Raw genomic sequence first — 20617 nt, 5'->3', positions numbered from 1 at the left:
TTGGGGTGCTGCTCCTCCCCGATTCCATTTGGTTCTCGGGGGACCATGAATCAGAGCCTCTAGTTCCCCCAGGCCCTGGGGATCCACTCCAGTCAGCGGTACTCCATCCCCAGTACCGCAGAGACTGGTTCAGGCAGGAGCACGTGCCCAAGCAGGGCCAAGGAAGCTTGTTGCCGGAACTGATTTATAGTCTATGAAGGCTGTGAGAGTGAAGGCTCTCTCTGCCAGGCTGCTGAGCTGAGGGATCCTGGGCAGGGCTGGGTCTAGAGTGAGGCATGTAGGGCAGCTGGGGCACAAAGTGGGGGGCGGTGAAGCTCGCACAGCCGTGAGCGTGAACCCCTCCTTAAATTTGAGTCCGAAGCACCTCACCTGCCTCACCCTAGTCCTGGCCTTGATCCTGTGCCCCAAGGCCATCTTTCCTTGCTCTGGGAGAAGACCTACTTGGAAGAGGAGAGAAGGATTATATACAGAGGGAAACAGCAGAGACACAGAGAGAAACAGAGCCTCAGTGACTTCATGGGAGCGCCTAGATCCAGTCTTGCCTGAAGCATGTCTTTCTAGTCACCAAGCTAATACATTGAATTGGCTTTCTGTCCCTAAAAGTGCCAAGATACAACATAAACTGGTACCTTGAAGTGGAGCGTTGCAAGTGATAGAGTGTAAAACACAGACTTGGCTGAGGTGAGGTGGTGAGGAGGCCAGTGAAAATTATGTGTCCCATGCGGGGCAGTTGGTGAGGTTTGTCCTGCAGTGTAGTGAAGCTGTAGATGAGGATGGTACCAGTTCTGTTTCGGGAGTCAGGGTGTTGAAGAGCATAAAAGACTTTGTATGGTGTTCAGGAAGGTTCTAGAACAGAGGAGACCTAGCCTGCCTGTCTGAGAGCAGAACAGGAGCAGGGAAGAGCTTGTTTTTTATTATCTTTCAAGACAGGAAAGTGCTGGATCCAGCTGTGCCTGATGATAGCGCATCCTCGATTTCCGAGTTGTGAGAACCGGTACACTGCTCTTTTCCATGAGCCAGTCCACGGTGGGAAACGCCCACTGAAACTGAAGGACTTCTGATGCGGGCAGGATTGTGATCCCCTCCCCACATGCACTAAATTCTAAGCAACTCGGAGGCCAGTGCCTTGATCCCTCCACCTCTGCCACCCGGGTCAGTGTAGAGACTGACGCCTTACAGGCACGTAGTCAGCTGTGGGAAATGAATGAGTGAATGAATGTGTGGTGGAGAGGCGTCCAGCGCTCCCTCTCGCAGGAGGGCTCACTCTGCCCTGGACGCCCTTCTTGCGATGCAGCCTCTGCTCCCTTGGAATAGCTACTTAGGCAGAGCAGAGGGAAGTTTAAAAGGACCATCTGGGGCCCCAGGGCCTGGGTGCTGACAATCCCCAGCTCTGAGCGAAAGGCACACGTACAATTCCGCCTTTCTGGTCTCCTCCAATCCCCCTGCCTAGGGAGGACGTGGCAGACACCCACAAAGGTGACCCACAGTGCATCGCACCTTGTACAAATCGCCTTCCCTCCAGGGCAGGCAGACCCTGTGACTTGCTTCTGACCAATGGAATGTGGCAAAGGGGACAAGAGGTCACTGCCATGACCACATTACATCATATGACAAAGGTAAAGGGATCTAAGGATGCAGTGAAAGTCTCTGTTTGGTCGACTATGAATTAATCAAACGGATAATCCCAGGTGTGCCTGGCCTAATCAGGCAATGTGGAGGGTCGGGGAGACTTTTCAAGGAGGGTCTCGTCCTTCCCCGATGTCAGAGTCTCCCCATAGAGAGACACTCCCTTGTTGGACATTCAGAAGCAAAAAGCCACGCTGAGAATGGCTGGGGGAGGTGGATGTCCAGGAGCTGGGCCCTCAGTTACGCAGCCGTAAGGAAATGAACACCCTGGGAAGAGGACGCCGACTCCACAGGAGCACGTTGGTCGCAGCCTTGGAAAACCCTGAGCGGAGGACACAGAGGGGCCCTGCTCGGACGCTGCCACCAGAAACTGTGCCGTAATAAATGCGTTTTGTTTCAAAGTGCTGTGTTTATGGTAACTTGTTAGGTGACAGTAGGTAACTAATACGGAGCGGAAAGGATCTGGTAGGGGCAGGAGGGCGGTATCCTCCAGGATCCTAGAGTAAACAGTCTTGCCTTGCAATTCAAACCCGAGGCTACCGGCTGGGAGAAGTGCAGAGAACCGCTCGCCCCAGGGTAGACCTCTCCCGGGAAAGCGCTTGGGCCACTGTCTATGTTTGCTGATCTAATTCCTACTCCGAGCACCAGTGGGCCCTTCACACACGTGCTGCTCAGCCCGTCTCCAGCTTGAACTTATGAAACATTTCCCGTTCGTGCCCTTTGTTCCCCGCGTGTGCTCCTGCCTGTTTCCCACTAGGCTCTCGGGGGCCCTGAGCCCGGCTCTACCACGCGGCCTCGACTCTCTCCAGAACAGTCATTAAATAGAGTGGATGCAACGTTCTAATTCCCTTACTCAATTATGTTAAATTATACATTCCCACAAAATCTCTCCCCTTGCTGCATTATTTAAGGAGAAAGAGCTAAATAAAGAAGACTGCTATTTTTCATTCCTAATTCTCAGATAATTATAAATATACTGCTTTTTTTTTTTCTCCCTTAATCGTGGTTTAACTTTTATGGAGATGGTTGATTTCCTTTTTACGGAAACTTGATTCTGACTGAAGCCCTCAACTTGTAATAAAGCTCATGCCTAATATACCTCCCCTTGTGCTCACAAGAATATCTCACCTGGGCATTTCTATAGCAACTCTCACAGCCGAGTGAGAGGCCAAGGAGGAGCTCGCCGAGAAGCCCAGCTTCATTCCTGAGCCAGCATGTCATGTGACCCCGACAAGCCTTCTGAATCCTGGTGCTGCCTCCATGGGAGACACCCTCATCATTTTACTCAGGGATTTGCAAATGCTCACTGATGGACTTTTCGCAGCTTGAACTCCAGTTTTCCCATTCATTTACATTTTGTGTTTCCAAACGTGTTTCTAGGGGAGGTTGAATGAGTGTTTGACTTTTCCTCACTCTGCTTCCCGTCCTAATTGTGATAAACCAAAAAGAGGAGCTCTCACTATTCAGAAATCCTAATCAATCAATGTTTGTGTAGAACACAAACTCCTTTAAGTAATGCAAATTATCAGACAATATAGGGAAAATACAGTAAAGTGCCTAAGAGCACAGACTCCAGAGACAGACGCCCAGCACTGCCATAGACTAGCTCTGTGACCTTGGACAAGTGACTCAGCCTCTCTGTGCCTCAGTTTTCCCATCTTCAAAATGGGATCATAATAGTACTTGACTCATAGGGCTATTGTGAGGATTAAATGAGTCAATGTAGTTAAAGCACTTAGAATGGTGCTTAGCCTATGATAAATGTTATGTGTATTATTATTATTATTGTCTTTTTTTTATTTTTATAAGATGGATTTCTTTGAATACCACAGGCGATTTACTGATTTACTCACTCACCCATTCATTCACTCATGCATTCATGCTGCAGGCATTACTTCTGTGCCCCCAGGATGGTGCTGGGCACTGTTGTGATGTGGATATTCATTTTCTGCATCACTTTTCTCATCAGTGGGGAAAAGCTTAGACTCACTCCTCCAGGTTGAGCTGACTTATTTCTGCCAACACTGAGCCTTCTCCAGCTTGTTCCCTACCAGTGACCAGAGACTATAATTGTCTTTCACGGGCTCTGGATGCATCTGCAGAGAAAATGTCACACAAATGAGGTCAGTGGGAGAAAATAAGCCGGATACACTGGTGTAGGCGTTCTCTTGAAGGACTCGCGTCTTCCCATCCGCCAGCTTTCTTGGTTCTTCAGAATCCTGGCAATTCCTGGGTTTTGTGAAATAGATGAGCAACAGATTCAGGCTTGTATTGTTTCCTTCTGAAACCTTATTTCAGCACTTTCTGAGCACAGGTGAGTTTTCAGTGGCCAATAGCCAGCATATAAAGGGAGCGCCTGCACCTGCATCTCATCAGTTGTGCTAAATCTGTTCTGTGGGGCAGAGGTGAGGACAGACGGCTGCTGGGGTCACGCAGCTTAGCACAGACACATGCCTAAGACAACATTAAAGCAGGAAAAAGATGCGACCAGCCATCTTCTCAGGTGGCATTGTTAATTTCTATCACACAGCACTGCCTTCAGCCAGACACGGCTTTGTCTTTTTCTTACTTATGGCAACAATTCTTCCATTTGAGAGGATGAGATTATCTATGCTACAGCCTCTCCATGCAGGTAATCAAATTACGTGTCTGATTATCAGGGGTAACATCTGTCCACCCGAGATGAGACAACTTGCCTGGCACCACCCTCGAAGCAAAGGTGTCCTCAGCAGCTCAGCAAGGATTTGAGGACCTCAATTAATTACCCCATCCATCCTGACCCATAAACGCTCATAAACGTCAGAGGAATCACATCCAGAGGAAACAGATGGAATGAGAGGAAGGCAAAAGTTTTTAAGAAGTCATTTTTAGACATTTTGATAACATCTCTTCGTTGGGAAAAAATTTTTAATTAAAAACTAAGAAAACCCAAAAATCTATCATAGCATTTAGACCTCACTCCTTCTCAATTTGTGATAATTGATGCACGGCAGTAGTTCTCAATCGGGTAAATTTACCCTGCTGGGGGATGTCTGACAATGTTTGGAGACAATTTAGGGTGTTGCTACTGGCATTTAGTGGATGGAGGCCAGGACTGCTGTCAAACACCCTGCAGTGCTCAAGTGAGCCCCTCACAACAGAGAATTGCCTGGCTGTCAGTGGTACTGAGGTCTAGAAACCCTGTGACCAGGACTGATGCTAGGATACAACAAGTTTATTTTTATACAACATAAAAGCATCACTTGCTAGGCTAACTTGTGATGTAGAGATAATTTGAAGAGGAACATTTAACAAAGTGACAATCTGCTGGTGTGTAATTGAGTTATCACCTATCTGACTAAAAATCATTCAGCATTTTTCTCCAAGCAATAAAGCTGCCTAAATCCTCATTTTGTGTCATAAGAGTAATTATTATCATAAATATAAAAGTAAATATTTATTGAGCAGTTGTTACTTTCCATAAAATGGGGATGTCCGTCTCGTCATGGGGACTCAGGATGGAATGCGTGTGAAGTGCTTGGTACGGGACCCATCCGGGCAGTGATGGTGCAGGCAAACAGCAGTTGCCTGATAAACACCGGGTGGTGGCACTAGGCGCTGGTACTGTAATCAGAGCTGCTTATCTCACCAGCACCTGTGAGTTCATCCCACTGGATGGTTCCAAATCTGAGGCTCGGGCCGCGCTTATATCCTCCTCACCTCCGACACACACACACACACACACACACACACACACTCGGGCCACGCTTCTACCCTCCTCACCTCCGACACACACACACACACACACACACACACACACACTCGGGCCGCGATTCTACCTTCCTCATCTCCGACACACACACACACGGGCCGCGCTTCTACCCTCCTCACCTCCGACACACACACACACTCACACACTCGGGCCGCGCTTCTACCCTCCTCATCTCCGACACACACACACACACACACACACACACAGACACACACTCGGGCCGCGCTTCTACCCTCCTCATCTCCGACACACACACACACACACACAGACACTCACACACTCGGGCCGCGCTTCTACCCTCCTCATCTCCGACGCGCACACACACACGCACACACACACGGTCAGCTCAGCAGTCAGCACCGCCCCCCAAGGAATCCAGAGTGAAGGCGGAAGCAGGCCCTGCGGTGGTGCCCGTGCAACCAGCCTGTCTGGGGTGCTAGTTGTTTCCGAGCTGTGTGGTTGCTCATTCATGGGGGGCACGGATCACACTCACCCAAAGGCAAGCTCCTTTCCAGCTATAAGGCCCCAGAGGCTGTGGAGAAAGGTGGAGGTTCTACCATTTTGAGAGACTTGGTCCTACTTCACTTCCTGGATCTTCACGGAAGATCTTGACGACTTTGTGTTTTTTCTTGGCCCAGACTCGTTGGTGCAAGGAGGCAGGACCAGGGTGCAAAGGCAGAGCCAGGGTCACCCCACAGCCAACCTTGTTCACTGGCCGTGAGGCTGTGCTTCAGGCTCCCCTGAGTCTCCGAATCCTGCCCCTTTGAGCAGTCAGACCCCCGGCAAGAAGCCCCTGCTTCTTCCTGATCTCCTGAAGGGGCCGAGAGGCTCAGGGAGGAGAGGATGTAGGGAAAGGGAAGGAAGGCGCAGAGTTAGGCAAGTCACACCACCTCTTGGTCTGGACGGCACCCCCGTGAGGTCAGGGTGGTTCTCCCTGCTGCAGGCAGGAAAGCTGAGGTGCAGAGAGGTTAAGTAGGTGTCCAGGGTCCTTGAACTCGTTAGTGGAGAAACCAGGATTTGTCCCAGACTGTCTGATGGCAGATCCCGAATCCTGGGTCACCGGTCAGTGCTGCTTGGGAGCAAGGACGCTGGATTCAAGCAGACCTCAACCACTTCCTAGACTTGTGACATCAGCAGGGCGGCCTGTGCCTCTGAGCCTCCGCTTTCAAGTCTGCGGTTTGCAGATGACAGTAGTCTGTGAGGATCACACGGGGCATCGCAGGGGCAGGGCTCAGCCCAAAGCCCTGCACACAGCAAGGGCGCAGGAAGGATGGCCGCCATCACCACGATTACTGGTCCAGGCATCCAGCGACGTTGGCCGTACAGAGCCTCGATGTGCAGAGGACAAAAGGCCAGTCCGGTGGTAAAACCAGCTCTGCCTGGGAATGGGCAGAACCAAGCAAAGTTTGACAGTAAAGGGGAGATGGCCAGGACTCTCTAGGGTACCTTTTCAGACCGTTTCCTCTGTAAATGTCACCCCACTTCCAGGAGATGGTACAAACGTGCCCCATATTGCCTGCCCTAATACATTTATGTAGTTTTCCCCTGGATGGTGTTAAACAGCACAACCTCTATTTCACACCTGAAGTATGATTCTTCAGCCTTTTAGCTCGACCGCAGTTGTGAAAATGGGGGCATGCTATCTGGCCACCAGTAGAAAAAGCCAAAACATCCCTTTTCCGTGTGTGGTAAATTCTTATCTAATGTAATAGCAGGGTGACCTGAAGCAGCCTAATCTCTTTAATCATTTTAATTAACTAGAGTATAGGGTTTTATCTAAATACGCCAGAAAAAAATGCAGTAATGACAGATACAGTAGGCATTTAACAACACCGAAGTCTCAGAAAGCTGATTGGAAAGCTGCAAGCGCTTTTGTTATTTCTCCTTTCTTAAAATAGACTCTGGCCAAATAAGGGAAAAAGACAATGTAAAGCAAATCAAGGCTGCTTGGCTCTGCGCATTATTGTCAATTTTTCACCCTGAGATTTATGATTAGATGAAGGCTTCAGGTTCAGTACAAGGTATCGCCAATGATTTCACCACCACCCCCTCCCAGCATGAGTTCACAAAGAGAATAGTTACAATTAATGCCAAACAGTCATTCTGCATCTTGATGGCTGAGGAAGGAAGCCCCAAACCTCTATTAACTCTGCCGGTGAAGGACAACCTCAAAGCCACTTCCTACATGTGCCAGGCACGGCCTCCGCTTGGACTCATGTGGCCTTCTGGTCACATCTGCATAAAAGAATCCTGAGGGGGATCCCATTTCCAATTTTCCAATCCCAATCTCCCGAATTCCACTTTTCTCCTCCAATTTAAGAAACATAGTGATTTTCTTTTCTTTTTAAACATTTTTTTATACAATTTTTGTCATATAGTGATTTTCTTGAAACAAGGTAAAGGAAAGAAGGAAAGCAAGTGCCGATTCTGATCATCTCCTTGTTGGGGTTGAGGCGCTAATGACCGGGGTGCTTACTGGGCCGGGAACACTCTGCAGTTGGGTCTCATGCCGGCCTTGGCAGTGGGGTGTCCACGATTCTGCTGGGCAGACACTGACCCAGGACGCTGAGAGATGAGAGCAGGTGGCTTCCGAGGCCACCGCTGGGCTCCCTCTGCACAGCCCAGGGGTCCTCCGTGCGACAGCCCGTGGGACGTCTCTCTAGAATCCAGAGGCTGTATAGATGCAAGGAGCTTATAGATCCAGGATCCCGCCACCGGGGTCTGACAACTGCTCTAAATCCAGCGGCCCCAGCCCTTGCTCGGGCAAAAAGGAGAGACCCAGACCTCCATGTGTTTGTCCTGAGCGTGGAACGTGGTGATGCTTGCCCAGGGCTTGGCATGTGGTGAGCATTCGTTGTTATAATCGAAACTGCCTTCACGACTTTCTTTGGGAAAGCTATTGTCAAAGAGATAGTCAGCTGCTAAAACTATGGATAAAAATGAAGCCAAAATGAAATAGTCTAAAAATGCAGTGTTTGGGGGGGAATCAGGGACTTCAGAACGATCTCAGAATAATAAAACCAAGGTCTGTTGTATTATCATTCCTGATCATTTAATGGGTAAAACATGGAATAAATAAAAAGGCCTTTTGAGCTGAAAAACAATGTGGCACATCATTTCCATAATGATACGTGTTATGGATGTATAAACCCTCTGGTTCCCGGCACGAAGGCCACTGCGTGGTTGAAGTGTCCTGGGTCAGAGAGTCAGATGCATGTGGCTTCTGGCCTCATCAGCCACTCAGGGGTGCGGGACTTGAGCAGGGCACTTCATCTGTCTAAACCTTGGTTTCCCGTCTGTGAAGTGGGGACTGTGGAATCCACCCTTCAGTGCCCTTGTGAGAAGTACCCAAGTGAATGACTCCAAACCGTCCCCACACTCGCCTGCTAAACACATGCCCCTCCCCCTCTTTGTTACGAGGAAATGTCCCTTTGCTGTACTGGGGGGAGGAAAGGAACGCAGAAGCGCCTGATGAAGAAATCCTAATATTTTAGCACAGTGGCTGGTGCGCCTCGCTTCCTTATTTCTGCGTCTGGGTCAGGCTCTAAGGAAGAATTTTCCCCTTCAGAGGTAAATGCCCAGTCTCATTTTTACTCAATCCTTTCCCCTCTTTACCACTGAAAATATTAATTCTAGCTCTTACTTCCCAAGAAGAAAGACGATGCTATTGCAGTTTCAGTGATTTAAGTGGGCTCCCTTGTCTAACTTTGCTTGCTTTTCTGATTGCACCATGTACTATCCTGGCTTTGATATGAATGATGGAACCATTCACAGGGTTTGATTACAGCCGTGGGTATGTTGGTGAGTGATTCTTCTTTGCTCTGATTTCAATTGCTTTGCAGTAGCAGCAGGTGAATTGGGGGAACAGATAAGGCAAAACAAACAACGGTAAATAAAGGCAGGATAAAAGTACCCAGGAGAGAATATAGGTTATTTATATGGTGCCTTTTTTATTTTAGTATGCCATAAGAAAAAAAAGCTACACTTGAAAAAATGGATTTGAAGGCTCAAACATTTATGGCTAAACAGAAAGTATATGAAATACTGTAAACTAAAACTCATCCCTTGAATGTGTTTGCCATGTCCAGTGTGTACAATGCTCTCGCAACTGTGATCTTATTTTTCCTCTAAATGATTCTCTGTGGTCAATGTCATTAACTCTTTCATGGATGACAAATCTGAAACTTAAAGACATGAAATAATTTTCTCCACAGCCAGGTAGCAGTGCTGGCTGGAAACTAGACATTTTCACCTAAATCCAGTGTCCTTTTTAAGACCCATGGCTGCTCTCCAAATGCCAGACCAATCATTCTCACTCTGCAAGATTTAAAGACATGCCTTAGGTCGGGGGCCTGTCTTGGAGGGACACATAAGATGAAAAGGCATATACCTTACTTTGGAGGAAGGAGAACGTATCTTCTCTAGAATTACATATTTTTTGGCATCTCTGAAAACCTAGTCAGATCAGCTATTCCTTATTCTCGGTTCCGCAACCTTGACACTATTCATAATTGGCTGATTCGGGGCTGGATGACTCTTTGTTGTGCATTGTAGAATGTTTTGCAGCATCCCCGGTCTCTATACATGAGATGACGGTAGTACCCCTACCCTGCTGTGACCATCAAAAATGTCTCCAGACCTCACCACCTGTCCCCTCCCGGGAAAAACAGCCCCTAGTTAGAAAACTTTGTCTTATCTCTAGTCAGAATACAACTTGTGATTACATATTATTCCTTTTACTATTTAATTGTTTGGGTCTTTAATTTTATGAAAAATTGGGAACTTCCCTGCAATCTCTTGAGTCTTCACTCCAAATTCAAGGGAAAAGGAAAACACAAAACTTTTGCAAAATTGGCATGCCAAAAGCAAATAACCACGATGCCATATGGGTTTATGTCTGGGTACAGAATTTTTACAAACATATTTCAGATTCAAATGTCCAAAAATATCTGTCTAATGATATGTAGTTTCAGAGTAAACACTTCATTTTTCTTCTAAGTGAGCATTCAGTTTATAGAAATGGAAAACTAATGTATTTTTTCTGCTGCCAGAAACAATCTCCATGGTATTCAGAGACCTTTGCTGATTACTTTTTAGCTACATGATGGTTACATTATTCAAACCAAAAACACCAAAATGATGGGTAGAAGGATTATCTTGGATTTGATTCCTTGTCTGCCTTTAAAATCCAGTTTCACATCTAATCATAAAATAAAAGAGAGGCATCTTGATAAAATGGAGAATTGATTGTAGGTATCTTGTGCCACTAACCAAATTCCTACTGAAAGGAACGAAGGAAAACCTACAACAGCATTGAAAAGGCAAAGTCTCTCTACAGGCCACACAGCTGAGGACTTTGTGCTGGATACAGTGCACGTGGAACAGTGTAAGTACAAGACCGAGGGCTGGACCACAACCCGGTATCTAGACACGGTGGCGCAGGGCCGTGGGCAGTGGAACGAGGTGCGCCTGATGAAATTATGTGAGAGCCAACAGTTTATTGGGGCCTGAGCTGAAGCACAGTATTGCCCAAGAAAGACAGGCCGTGCCAAGGGGTGGTTCTGTGCGGGCTGCAGAAATTCAGGATGAGCTGCCGGGATGGTTGGAGGTCAGCCTCCAAATTCGGAGGAGGGGAGAGCTGGGTCCTTACCTGACTCCATAGCGGTCTCCCAGGAGCCTGAATACATGCTCACGGACCAGGAGTGAAGACCTAACAGACAGAAAATGGGACGTGAAACGCTGTCTCAAAGAACATCATCAGGGCTTCCCTGATGGCGCAGTGGTTAAGAATCCGCCTGCCAAGGCAGGGGACAGGGGTTCGAGCCCTGGTCCAGGAAGATCCCACATGCCGCGGAGCAACTAAGCCCGTGCGCCACAACTACTGAGCCTGCGCTCTAGAGTCCGCGAGCCACAACTACTGAAGTGCGCCCACCTAGAGCCCGTGCTCCACAACAAGTGATGCCAACGCAATGATAAGCCCACGCACCGCAACAAAGAGTAGCCCCCACTCACCACACCTAGAGAAAGCCCGCGCGCAGCGACAAAAGACCCAACTCAACCAAAAAAAAGAAAAAGAAGAACATCGTCAGTAAAACCAGAAAAGCAATGGCGCCCAGTTTTCTCATTGAGCTGCCTCTCAGCCTTCTGGATATTTTAGCATGAGATCAGGAAGCAGAACTCCAACAGAATCCAGGATGAGAGTGCAAAAATGTGGAGGAATTCAGCTGTCAACACTGTTTAGGGGGAAATATCCCAGATATGCAGAGAACACCCCTTACTTACAACGTCTTAATACATAAAATGAATGCCCTGTGTCTAACACTGTTCTCTTAACACTGTTATGGAAATTCCAATTCATGCAATAGTTGACTGACTGATTGATAGATTGATTTGCCTATTCTGAAAAGCCAAGAAAAACATAGACAAATAAGAAAGATAAGTACGTTGGGGCTATTTACAAATGATATGTACAGTGCAACAACAGCCAGACCTTACATACCAGACCCTGTGCTAAATGTTTTACCTATCTCTTTTAGTTGAATTCTACATTGTGCTAGCTGTCAAAACTTACACAAATTTATTTAAACTCTCTGGGATTGAACTTTGTTGGTTTTTTGGTATCTGTGAAGACTTACTTGGTGTCTTAGAATACACCCAGGGCACTTGAAAAGAATGTATTCACGTTGGGTTCATGGATCTAGTTTCCACTAATTGTGACTGGCATGTGTCCGTATCCTTTCCATATCCTTTAATTGTATTATCTGTCATTTGTTGAAACCTGCATTGCTTTTCTCATTATCACTGCCGATTTGGCATCCTCTTGGTTTTCTGTCAGTATTTATTTTTAATTCATTTTGAAGCTGTGCTGTCTGGTGCACACAAGTTCAGGATTGTGTGTGTGTGTGTGTGTGTGGTCTGGTGCACACAAGTTCAGGATTGTGTGTGTGTGTGTGTGTGTGTGTGTGTGTGGCAATTCTGGTGAATCATCTCATTTCTCATGATGTAATAACCTCTTCATCCCTAATAATCTCTTTTACCCCAAAGCCCCTCGTGTCAGATTCATATAGCTACCTTAGTTTTCCCTTTTGGTTAGTGTTTGTATGGTGTATGTTTTTAAATTCCTTTTACTTTGAATCTTTTGGGACCTTACATTTTAAATTTATCTTTTGTGAATAGCATATGGTTGGCTTTCTTTTTTTAAATGCAGTCTGAAAATTTCTTACTTTTAACTACATAGTATAATCTGTTTTTACTTATTGTGGTTTTAAAAATATTTGGATGAGTTTATACGATCATAGTATAATCTTTTCTCCTTCCTGTGGTGTGTTTGATGGACTAGCCTTCATTCTCCTTTTTTTTTAGCCTTTCATCAGATTTGGAAGTTTTGCCTTCTATTTCTTTCCCTTTATTGGTAACTCTTAAAAATTTAACATTAGATATTTAACTTTCAAAGTCTAAAATTAATCAATGTGTATATTATCCTTTCAAAGAACACAACTTTGATAATCCCCTCCTAAAATCTCCTCAGAACTCAACTCTGATAATCCCCTCCTAAAATCTCCCACGTTCTTGTTACTGGCATTTAATTTTTACCTTCTTATAAGCCACCCAAATTAGACAGTTTTCCAGAATGCACTACAGGGATTTATAGAGATGAAAAATAAGAGGCAGACATTATGAGACCAGGAAGGTAAAATGAATAGGTTCAAAAATATATCTAGTAGGATTCTCAGCTATGACAATAAAGAGAATGCAGGAGAAGCAATAATCAGAGGGAGAGTGCTTCAGGAATTTCCAGCGTTGAAGAACAAGAACCTACACACTCAGCAGGCTCAGTGAGCTCTGAACAGCATAAACAATATAAATCCCAGTAAATCTTATTGTGCTGCGACAGCAGGACACCAAAGAAACCGAGGAAATCTCAAAAGCAATCCTAGGGAAGAAATATTTAAAAAGAAATAACAATTAGTTACTAGATTTTTTTTCATCAAGTACAAGATAAGCTAGAAGGAAAGACAATGAAAGCTTCTGATTGCTAAATGATAAGTTTCTAGCAATCTATACCCAGATACACTATTATTTGAGAATGAAGGTAGATAAAGAACTTCTCAGTCATACAGAAACTACAAGTTTTACATTTGCAGATCCCCACTGAAGGAATGATTGAGGGATTAGATCTTTCAGCATAATCTCCGTATTGCTATGGTTACAAATTACCTCTGACATCTCAACGCATTAAAAAATGTTTCTTTTCCTTGCTCTGATTGCACTGGTGAGTATAAAGCCAATAATATTCATTTTTCTGCTCGCATGACACCTACCGCAGCTGGGGCTGTGCTCACAATTCACAGAAGGGAAACTCAAAGGAGCAATTTCCAGATGTATACCCTCCGCCTTTTTACACTTGCACAAGGAGGCAGTGTATACATGGGCTTAGTGTTGCATTTTTCTGTAATGTAAAATAATGAGAGCGATTTTTAAAAATCATTAAGGGAATGTATACAAATTATGGCCTACAATGGAATACTACAGAGCAGCTGTCAGCAAACTCCCTGTGGCCCAAAAAGCCTAAAATACCTACCTCCTATCCCTTTAACAGAAAGTTCGCCAACCTCTGCTTTAGAGCACTAAAGTGAATCGGTGTAAATACAACTAAAAAATATCAAAATTGTAATGTGGCAAGGGAGAAAAAGCAAGGTTCAAAAGGATACATACAATCTGATACACTTTATTTTAGTTATGTATAAAACATAAAAAATAATACTAATACTATATGTCCTGGTACATACACATATAAAAAAATAGAAAAAGAAGCGTAAGGAGGAAAGTGTCTATAAATGTCAGAGCTCTGGTTACCTGTGGAGAGAGAAGGAAAAGAAATGAGTGGGTGAAGGTGGGAATGTTAGTAACATACTTATCAACATTTCTTGTCCTCCCAAATCTAAATGTGAGCAGAGGTTAAAACTCTAGGTCTTGGTACATTTGAGCTACTCCACAATTTAGAATTTAAAAATTACAAAATAAAGCAGTAATTAAAGAGGAAGTGCCCCAATGGGAAAGCAGGCTAAGGATGGCAGTAGAATCATACAAATGTGGGAGAAAATTACATCCTGAATAATAATCAACGACAAATTAATTTTTAAGAGGAGCATCATTTTTCTGCACGAATGACTCTTCAAGGTAATACCTCTAAGTGTCAAGGACATGGGAATATGACGGCCACAGTATTCCGTGTGCTGCGTTGTATGTTGTAACAAACGTTTCTCTTTGGGACCCCCATTCCCCCACTACCACACATTCAGACTATAAACTCTTTGTGGGCAAGATCCACATCTTTTTTCTATCTTTGTATCTCCAGCACCTGTCACTGTATCTATGAAGATCAGCTATTTATCATACCTGTTTTGAAATAAAGGCAAGATTCTGTGTTCTCTGTGTTGCGCTTAAAATACTGATTTTGAAAAATGTCAGCTGTGCAGAAAAAAAATATGCCAACCATCTGGTGCTTTTCATCCCCAAAGTTTAGAACTCCGGTGAACTCTCAAAACAGGCAGACTTGAGTAGAAGAATAGAAATAAGGTCTTCATTTCCCAATATGGGAGCAAGTGTTAGGAGACATTTGAATGGCAAACAGGTCAATCAGCGTATAATTGCATCTGATAGACACTCTAGAAATCAGAAACATTCTTTACCTAGAGCTGAGTGCCACTTGAAAAGTTGACAGCCTTTCCTCCCTTTGAAAACATCAAAGACAATCAAAGCATCAACTTCCAACCTGATCCTTAAGATCGAACGCCCAGCGGATGACGTTGGTATGAAGACAGCAGCCTTGCCAGGAGAAAAACTACATTACAGACCAAAATGTAAGTCACAGAGGAAACAAATCCCACTGCATCTCAGCAGTACCGTTGGCTAGGCAACTGGCTGGTCCCACTTTGAGTGATCCTCAGCAATCCTGGGTTCATACAGGACAGCATCAGATGGGGTGGGTCGGTAGCCAGGACAGTCACCTCTTTGAGGCTTGAGGGGCATCAAAGAAACATTTCCACCTGCTTGTGCTTCCACTAAAACTCTCCTTTGGGTTAACTTTAAACTCTCCAACGAAATGCGAAGAGTAGCTCGGAGAGGTAATACTTGACTTCAGATCAAACATTCACGCCTCATTTGAATTAACATTAGCGGTTACTTGGCCCAAAGCAGAGTTGAGAATAAGTGGGACTGTCAAGAAAGAATTTTATATCTCTGGTTAGAACTTGTCATCACTTTTAAGGGCAGGTTTTGGAAGGCTCTTCTGTGGATAAATGCATATTTGATTCCTGGAAACTAAGCTGTTGGACTTAGTCTTACAGTTTGGCTTTTCAATTGTTGTCTGGTAGGAGAATTTGCCATTTCCTTTTAGAAAACAATTTGCCAATGTATTTGTAATTGACTTTTATTTTGAGATAATTGTGGATCCACATACAGTTGTAAGAAATAACACAGAGAGATCCTGCATACCCTTTGTCTAGTTTTCCCTAATGGTGAGGAGAAAAACATCTCTTTCTCTACCCATCTTGGGTTCATTGGCTGGGATCCTGCAAATTAGAATAATAAAAGACATAACAAAAGAAAACAAACAGAAGCTTATTAACCTGTGCATGGCGTGTACACAGGGGAGTAATCGGTGGTGAGTAACTCGAAAGGGTGGTTAGAAATTGGGCTTCTACAGAATCTTAACAAAAGAACAATACACTTGGTAAAGAAGTGGCAAGACAAAGGAAAAAGGAATTTGAGTTTCTAGGAGCAGAAAATTGTAGGAAGGTAAATATATAGAGGAACTAGTGGAAGAAAAGGTCTATATAGTAATGTTGGTCATGTACATCCCTCTGCTGCCATCTCTGGGCTAAGGGTCTAGAGTTGTCCCTGGTCATTGCCTCTGGCCTTCCTGGTGGAGGTGAGCATCTTTACAAATTTATGTCTTGCTTTTAGGCAAATAGAGGACAGACAGCTTTTATTTTATCTGCTTCTTCTCAGTTGCCTTCGGTTCAAAATAATCCTTATGCCAAAGTGTCATATTTTGGGGTGCTATATTCTGTTACCCTTCAGTAACATCTTGCAAAACTATAGTAAAATCTCACCATCAGGGCTTCCCTGGTGGCGCAGTGGTTGAGAATCTGCCTGCTAGTGCAGGGGACGCGGGTTCGAGCCCTGGTCTGGGAAGATCCCACATGCCGCGGAGCAACTGGGCCCGTGAGCCACAACTACTGAGCCTGCGCGTCTGGAGCCTGTGCTCCACAACAAGAGAGGCCGTGATAGTGAGAGGCCCGCGCACCGCGATGAAGAGTGGCCCCCGCTTGCCACAACTAGAGAAAGCCCTCGCACAGAAACGAAGACCCAACACAGCCAAAAATAAATAAATTAATTTAAGAAAAAAAAAAAAATCTCACCATCAGAATGTAGGCATTGATGCAGTCGATATACAAAACATTTCCATCAGCACAGAATTCTCTCCTCTGTCCTTTCAAACCTTCTCCCCCACTCCCATCCCCAGAAACCACTAATCCCTTCTCCATTTCTAAATGCTATCATTTCAAGAACATTATATAAATGGAACTATGGAGTCTGTTATCTTTGGCATTGGCTTCTTTTCACTGTACATAATACCCTCAAGCTTCCTCTTAATTCTTGTGCACATCAGTATTCCATAATATGGATGGACCACTCATTCATTCACTGAAAGACATCTCAATTGTTTCCACTTTTTGGCTATTACACATAAAACTGTTATGAGCATTCATGCACAGGATTTTGTATGAATATGCATTTTCATTTTTCTGGGGAAAATGTCCAAGAGTGCAATTGATGGGGTGTGTGGTAGTTGCATGGTCAGTTTTCTAAGAAATTACCAAATATTTTCCAGAGTGGCTGTACCATTTTACATTCCCACAAATAATATTTGTGTGTCAATGTATTTTAAAGGATTGTAAAGCTTCATGCTCATTAGCCTAGGGAATCTATCCTCTGGTGACAGCTCAAAATATGGAAAACCAAATAAAAAATTGATATAGGCTACTGTTTTGACTCTGGAAATGCATCGGGTAAGTTAGATGGTTATTTTGTATTTAAGCCTAGGAGAAAACCAAGTTAAAATTATATTTATGGAAAAGTATAATTGAGTGGAAAAACACATTGGCCTATGTTTCTCAGGCAACAATGCTTCTAATAAGCTATTTGTTTTGAACATATGGTCGTATCATTAGTACCACTGTGCCTACATGCTCTCCAGGGAGAAAAGTAAATGTGGAACATCGGGTGAGAAAACCTTAACCATAAAATGTTAATTGACTGGTGAGAAGTAGGAAACTATTAAGGCCTGGAAAATTCCTTAGACTGGTAGACTGAAGTTACGGGTCACCAAGAGGCTGTGTGTCTGTCAGGGGAAGGGCAGCGGGAGTGGGTGGGAGGGGACCAAGGCAGGAGGATGGGAGGCGGTGGAGGGACCCTTACCCTCTGCATGATGGATGCGAGGACAGCCAGGGTTGAACGTTAGCACCCCCGTGTCCTTCAAGGTAAAAACTAAAGCAAAACAAAAACCTTTCTCAGAAATCACATTTTTCAAAAACGGTTTGAAATCATGAGGTGGTTTTTTTAATATATATAAGATAAAATAGTAACCTAACTAGCTAGCATCAAGGGGGAAAGAATTTAATAACATTTCCTATATCTTTAGGGTCTTTGGAGTGTGTTGCTGGGAAACATTCCAGAAACTCAATATACAAAGAGATCAGAAGCAGTGAACTCCTGGGTCTTGTGTGATGGATCTGGGAGCCGTATCGCAGAAATGTCAAGCCAATCAAATCTTAACACAGAATTCAGTCCACTGTTAACAAATCACAGATATGAAATGATGCCTCTGTTAAATCCATTTCCCATGGAAACAGCACCTCCAGCGGAGTCTGGTGTTCACCAGGGGCTGCTGTTTCGGATGCTGGTGGAGGGAGTTGGGTGGAGTCCTCTAGAGATCCCTGGGGCGTGTGTCCCCAGAACCTGTAGGACACCTGGAACGCTGTGGCCGTGTTACGGGGAGGGATGGAGACACAAAAGCAATTAAGCCCGTGGAAACCATTCCAGAAACCATGAGAATCTGTTAAAATCTTCCCTCCCTAGGTGGAGAAGGGAAAGCTACAAGCTCATATTTTGGAATTACGTAGACCTGGAAGGAAATCTCGTTTCTGCTACAGACTGCACTGCGGGGTCGTGGGAGGTCACGAGTCACATCACCTGATGAGCTTTCATTTGCTCACCTGGAAACGAGGACACTCATACCTGCTCATGGGGCCATCCTGCGGACCAGGTAAAGTTAAAAATGTGAACCATGTCGACTGAGGCGTGTCTTAACGACATTTGTTGCTGCATCGGTGGTGTTTATGTGCTGGCTGCATTCCTCTTGTTGCTGGGATTTGTATGTCGTTGGTGGACTTACAATCACATTTTCTTTAGGATTAATTTATTGGCTCAACGGGTGTTTGTTGAAAGCCCACTGGGCACCAGGCAGGGTTCTCGGAGCTGTGGACACAGTGCCCAGGTGCAAGGAGGCCAGGTTCTCAGGGAGCTTACATTCTGGGAGAGGGGAAGAAACGGTAAACAATGAATCACGCAGCCCAGGCACGATAGATGCTAAAAAGAAAAATAAAGTGGGACCAAGGGATAGAGCGTGAATGTGTGGGTGGAGAGGATGCCATGCTCAAGGTTGGTCAGGAAACGCCTCTGTGACAAGGTGGTGTTTAAACAGAGACCTGGAACCAGCGAGGTTTCGAGGGGAATAGTCGTGACCGTGATGTGATGGCCAAGCACACTTTACTGAATTACTTCCTGGTGTGAGTTCTTGATGATTCCTTTTGATGCGGTGGTACCCAAGACTGATCTGGAAAGAGTTTCTGTTATATTTCGGGAGTGCTACGTGGTCTCTTTGTTTGTTTAGTGGGCATCAGACTGTTTGTCCAGGACGTTTGGGCCTGGCTTCTCCGCAGGGATCACTCACGTGCCCGGGCGTCTTGGGCCTCTCTGCCCACGGTGGCTCACACGCAAGCTCCGCGCTACCACGGTTCCTTGTCTTCCCGCCCGTCTGTCTCCACCAAGCGGCCCGCAGGCTGCGGGAGCGGGGGACTTAGCCATCTTTTTTTCTCCGGTGTCTAACGTAGCATTTATTTCAGAGCAGAACCTTTTTCAGCCAAAGTCAGGAGAATCACTGAGGAAAAAGGAAAACTAAATGAGTTTGACTTTAAAAATGCATATACTGAATTTTTATGCAGCACATCAGCAGTAACAGAGTTTTTTCTAAGATTGTTGATCTAGGTAAGACAGAAATCTGCCCTAACTAGTTCAGGAAAAAGGAAGGAAGGAAGGTGGTCTAAAGATCGGAAAGAGCCTCCAGCCAGGCCCCACCGACGGTCTTAGAGGAATGCTGGGAAGTTTGCCTCCACCCCTGCCCTCTCCCCACAGCCCCAGGTCGCTCCTCCCTGCTTCCTTCATGAATTCTCCCTCTGCCATAACGTCCTGCATGTGTGTGGCGTTGCCTGGCCAGGGCAGTGGCCCGAGCCGGGAAGCTCTGTGACCAGCCTCTTCAAGCCTCTTTGGTCTCACCTTCCCAGTTTTCCATCTGGGAGGCAGACTTTGGCTGGTGCAGGGCCTGGGGTCTGCCCTGGGCCACTCGGCTGCGGGCTTGGGATGGAGTCTGCAGCCCCAGATTTGCCCTTGTTCGCGTCGGGTGGTTTTTTCATGTGCTTCTTCTACTAGTAAGCTCCATGCTGGTAGGGGCTGATGCTTAAAGCAGAGATACCCACCGTGCCTCTCAAAGGATCTAGGGTAGAGTAATGGCTCCATCTACATTTGTTAAGTGTTGATTTAATGTTGAATTTGGGAGAAATGCAATGATTAGCATGTCTTCCATAACCATGCACTTCTCTGAGAAATTTAAAGTATGCTTTTGTTTCCTTAACAACGGCCCATTCTGCACCTAACTACCTCTACACTGGCATGATCCTTCTTTCCCCTCCGGATTTCTGCAAGATAACTAACCCAATCAGGAACCTCCACTTCCTAAACGGAGGAATATTACATTTAGGACTAAAAGGTAATAACTTTCTAAACATTCTAGGTGAAGGACAGCATTTGTGACTTCCACATCCTGAGGTGTAGCACATTGTGTGTGTGTCCGTTCACTGAGCCTACTTCTCTTATCTATTCAATGGAGGTATTACT

General features: G+C 45.3%; 1 protein-coding gene across 3 annotated transcripts in view; it reads left to right on the top strand.

Annotated features, from left to right (window-relative positions):
• Nucleotides 1-20617, top strand: part of LOC309613457 (uncharacterized protein) — a 75338-nt gene that overhangs the window by 39353 nt on the left and 15368 nt on the right. For all 3 annotated transcript variants that reach the window (XM_082360294.1, XM_082360296.1, XM_082360295.1), the window contains one exon: nucleotides 18524-18710. In XM_082360294.1, coding sequence (XP_082216420.1) covers nucleotides 18524-18710 — 187 coding nt within the window. The remainder of the gene's footprint in view (nucleotides 1-18523; nucleotides 18711-20617) is intronic.

Source organism: Balaenoptera borealis, assembly GCF_965194805.1.
Source record: "Balaenoptera borealis genome assembly, chromosome: 16".
Lineage (NCBI taxonomy): Eukaryota > Metazoa > Chordata > Mammalia > Artiodactyla > Balaenopteridae > Balaenoptera > Balaenoptera borealis.
Note: the sequence above shows the minus strand (reverse complement) of the source record. Positions and strands in the feature narration are given on the sequence as shown.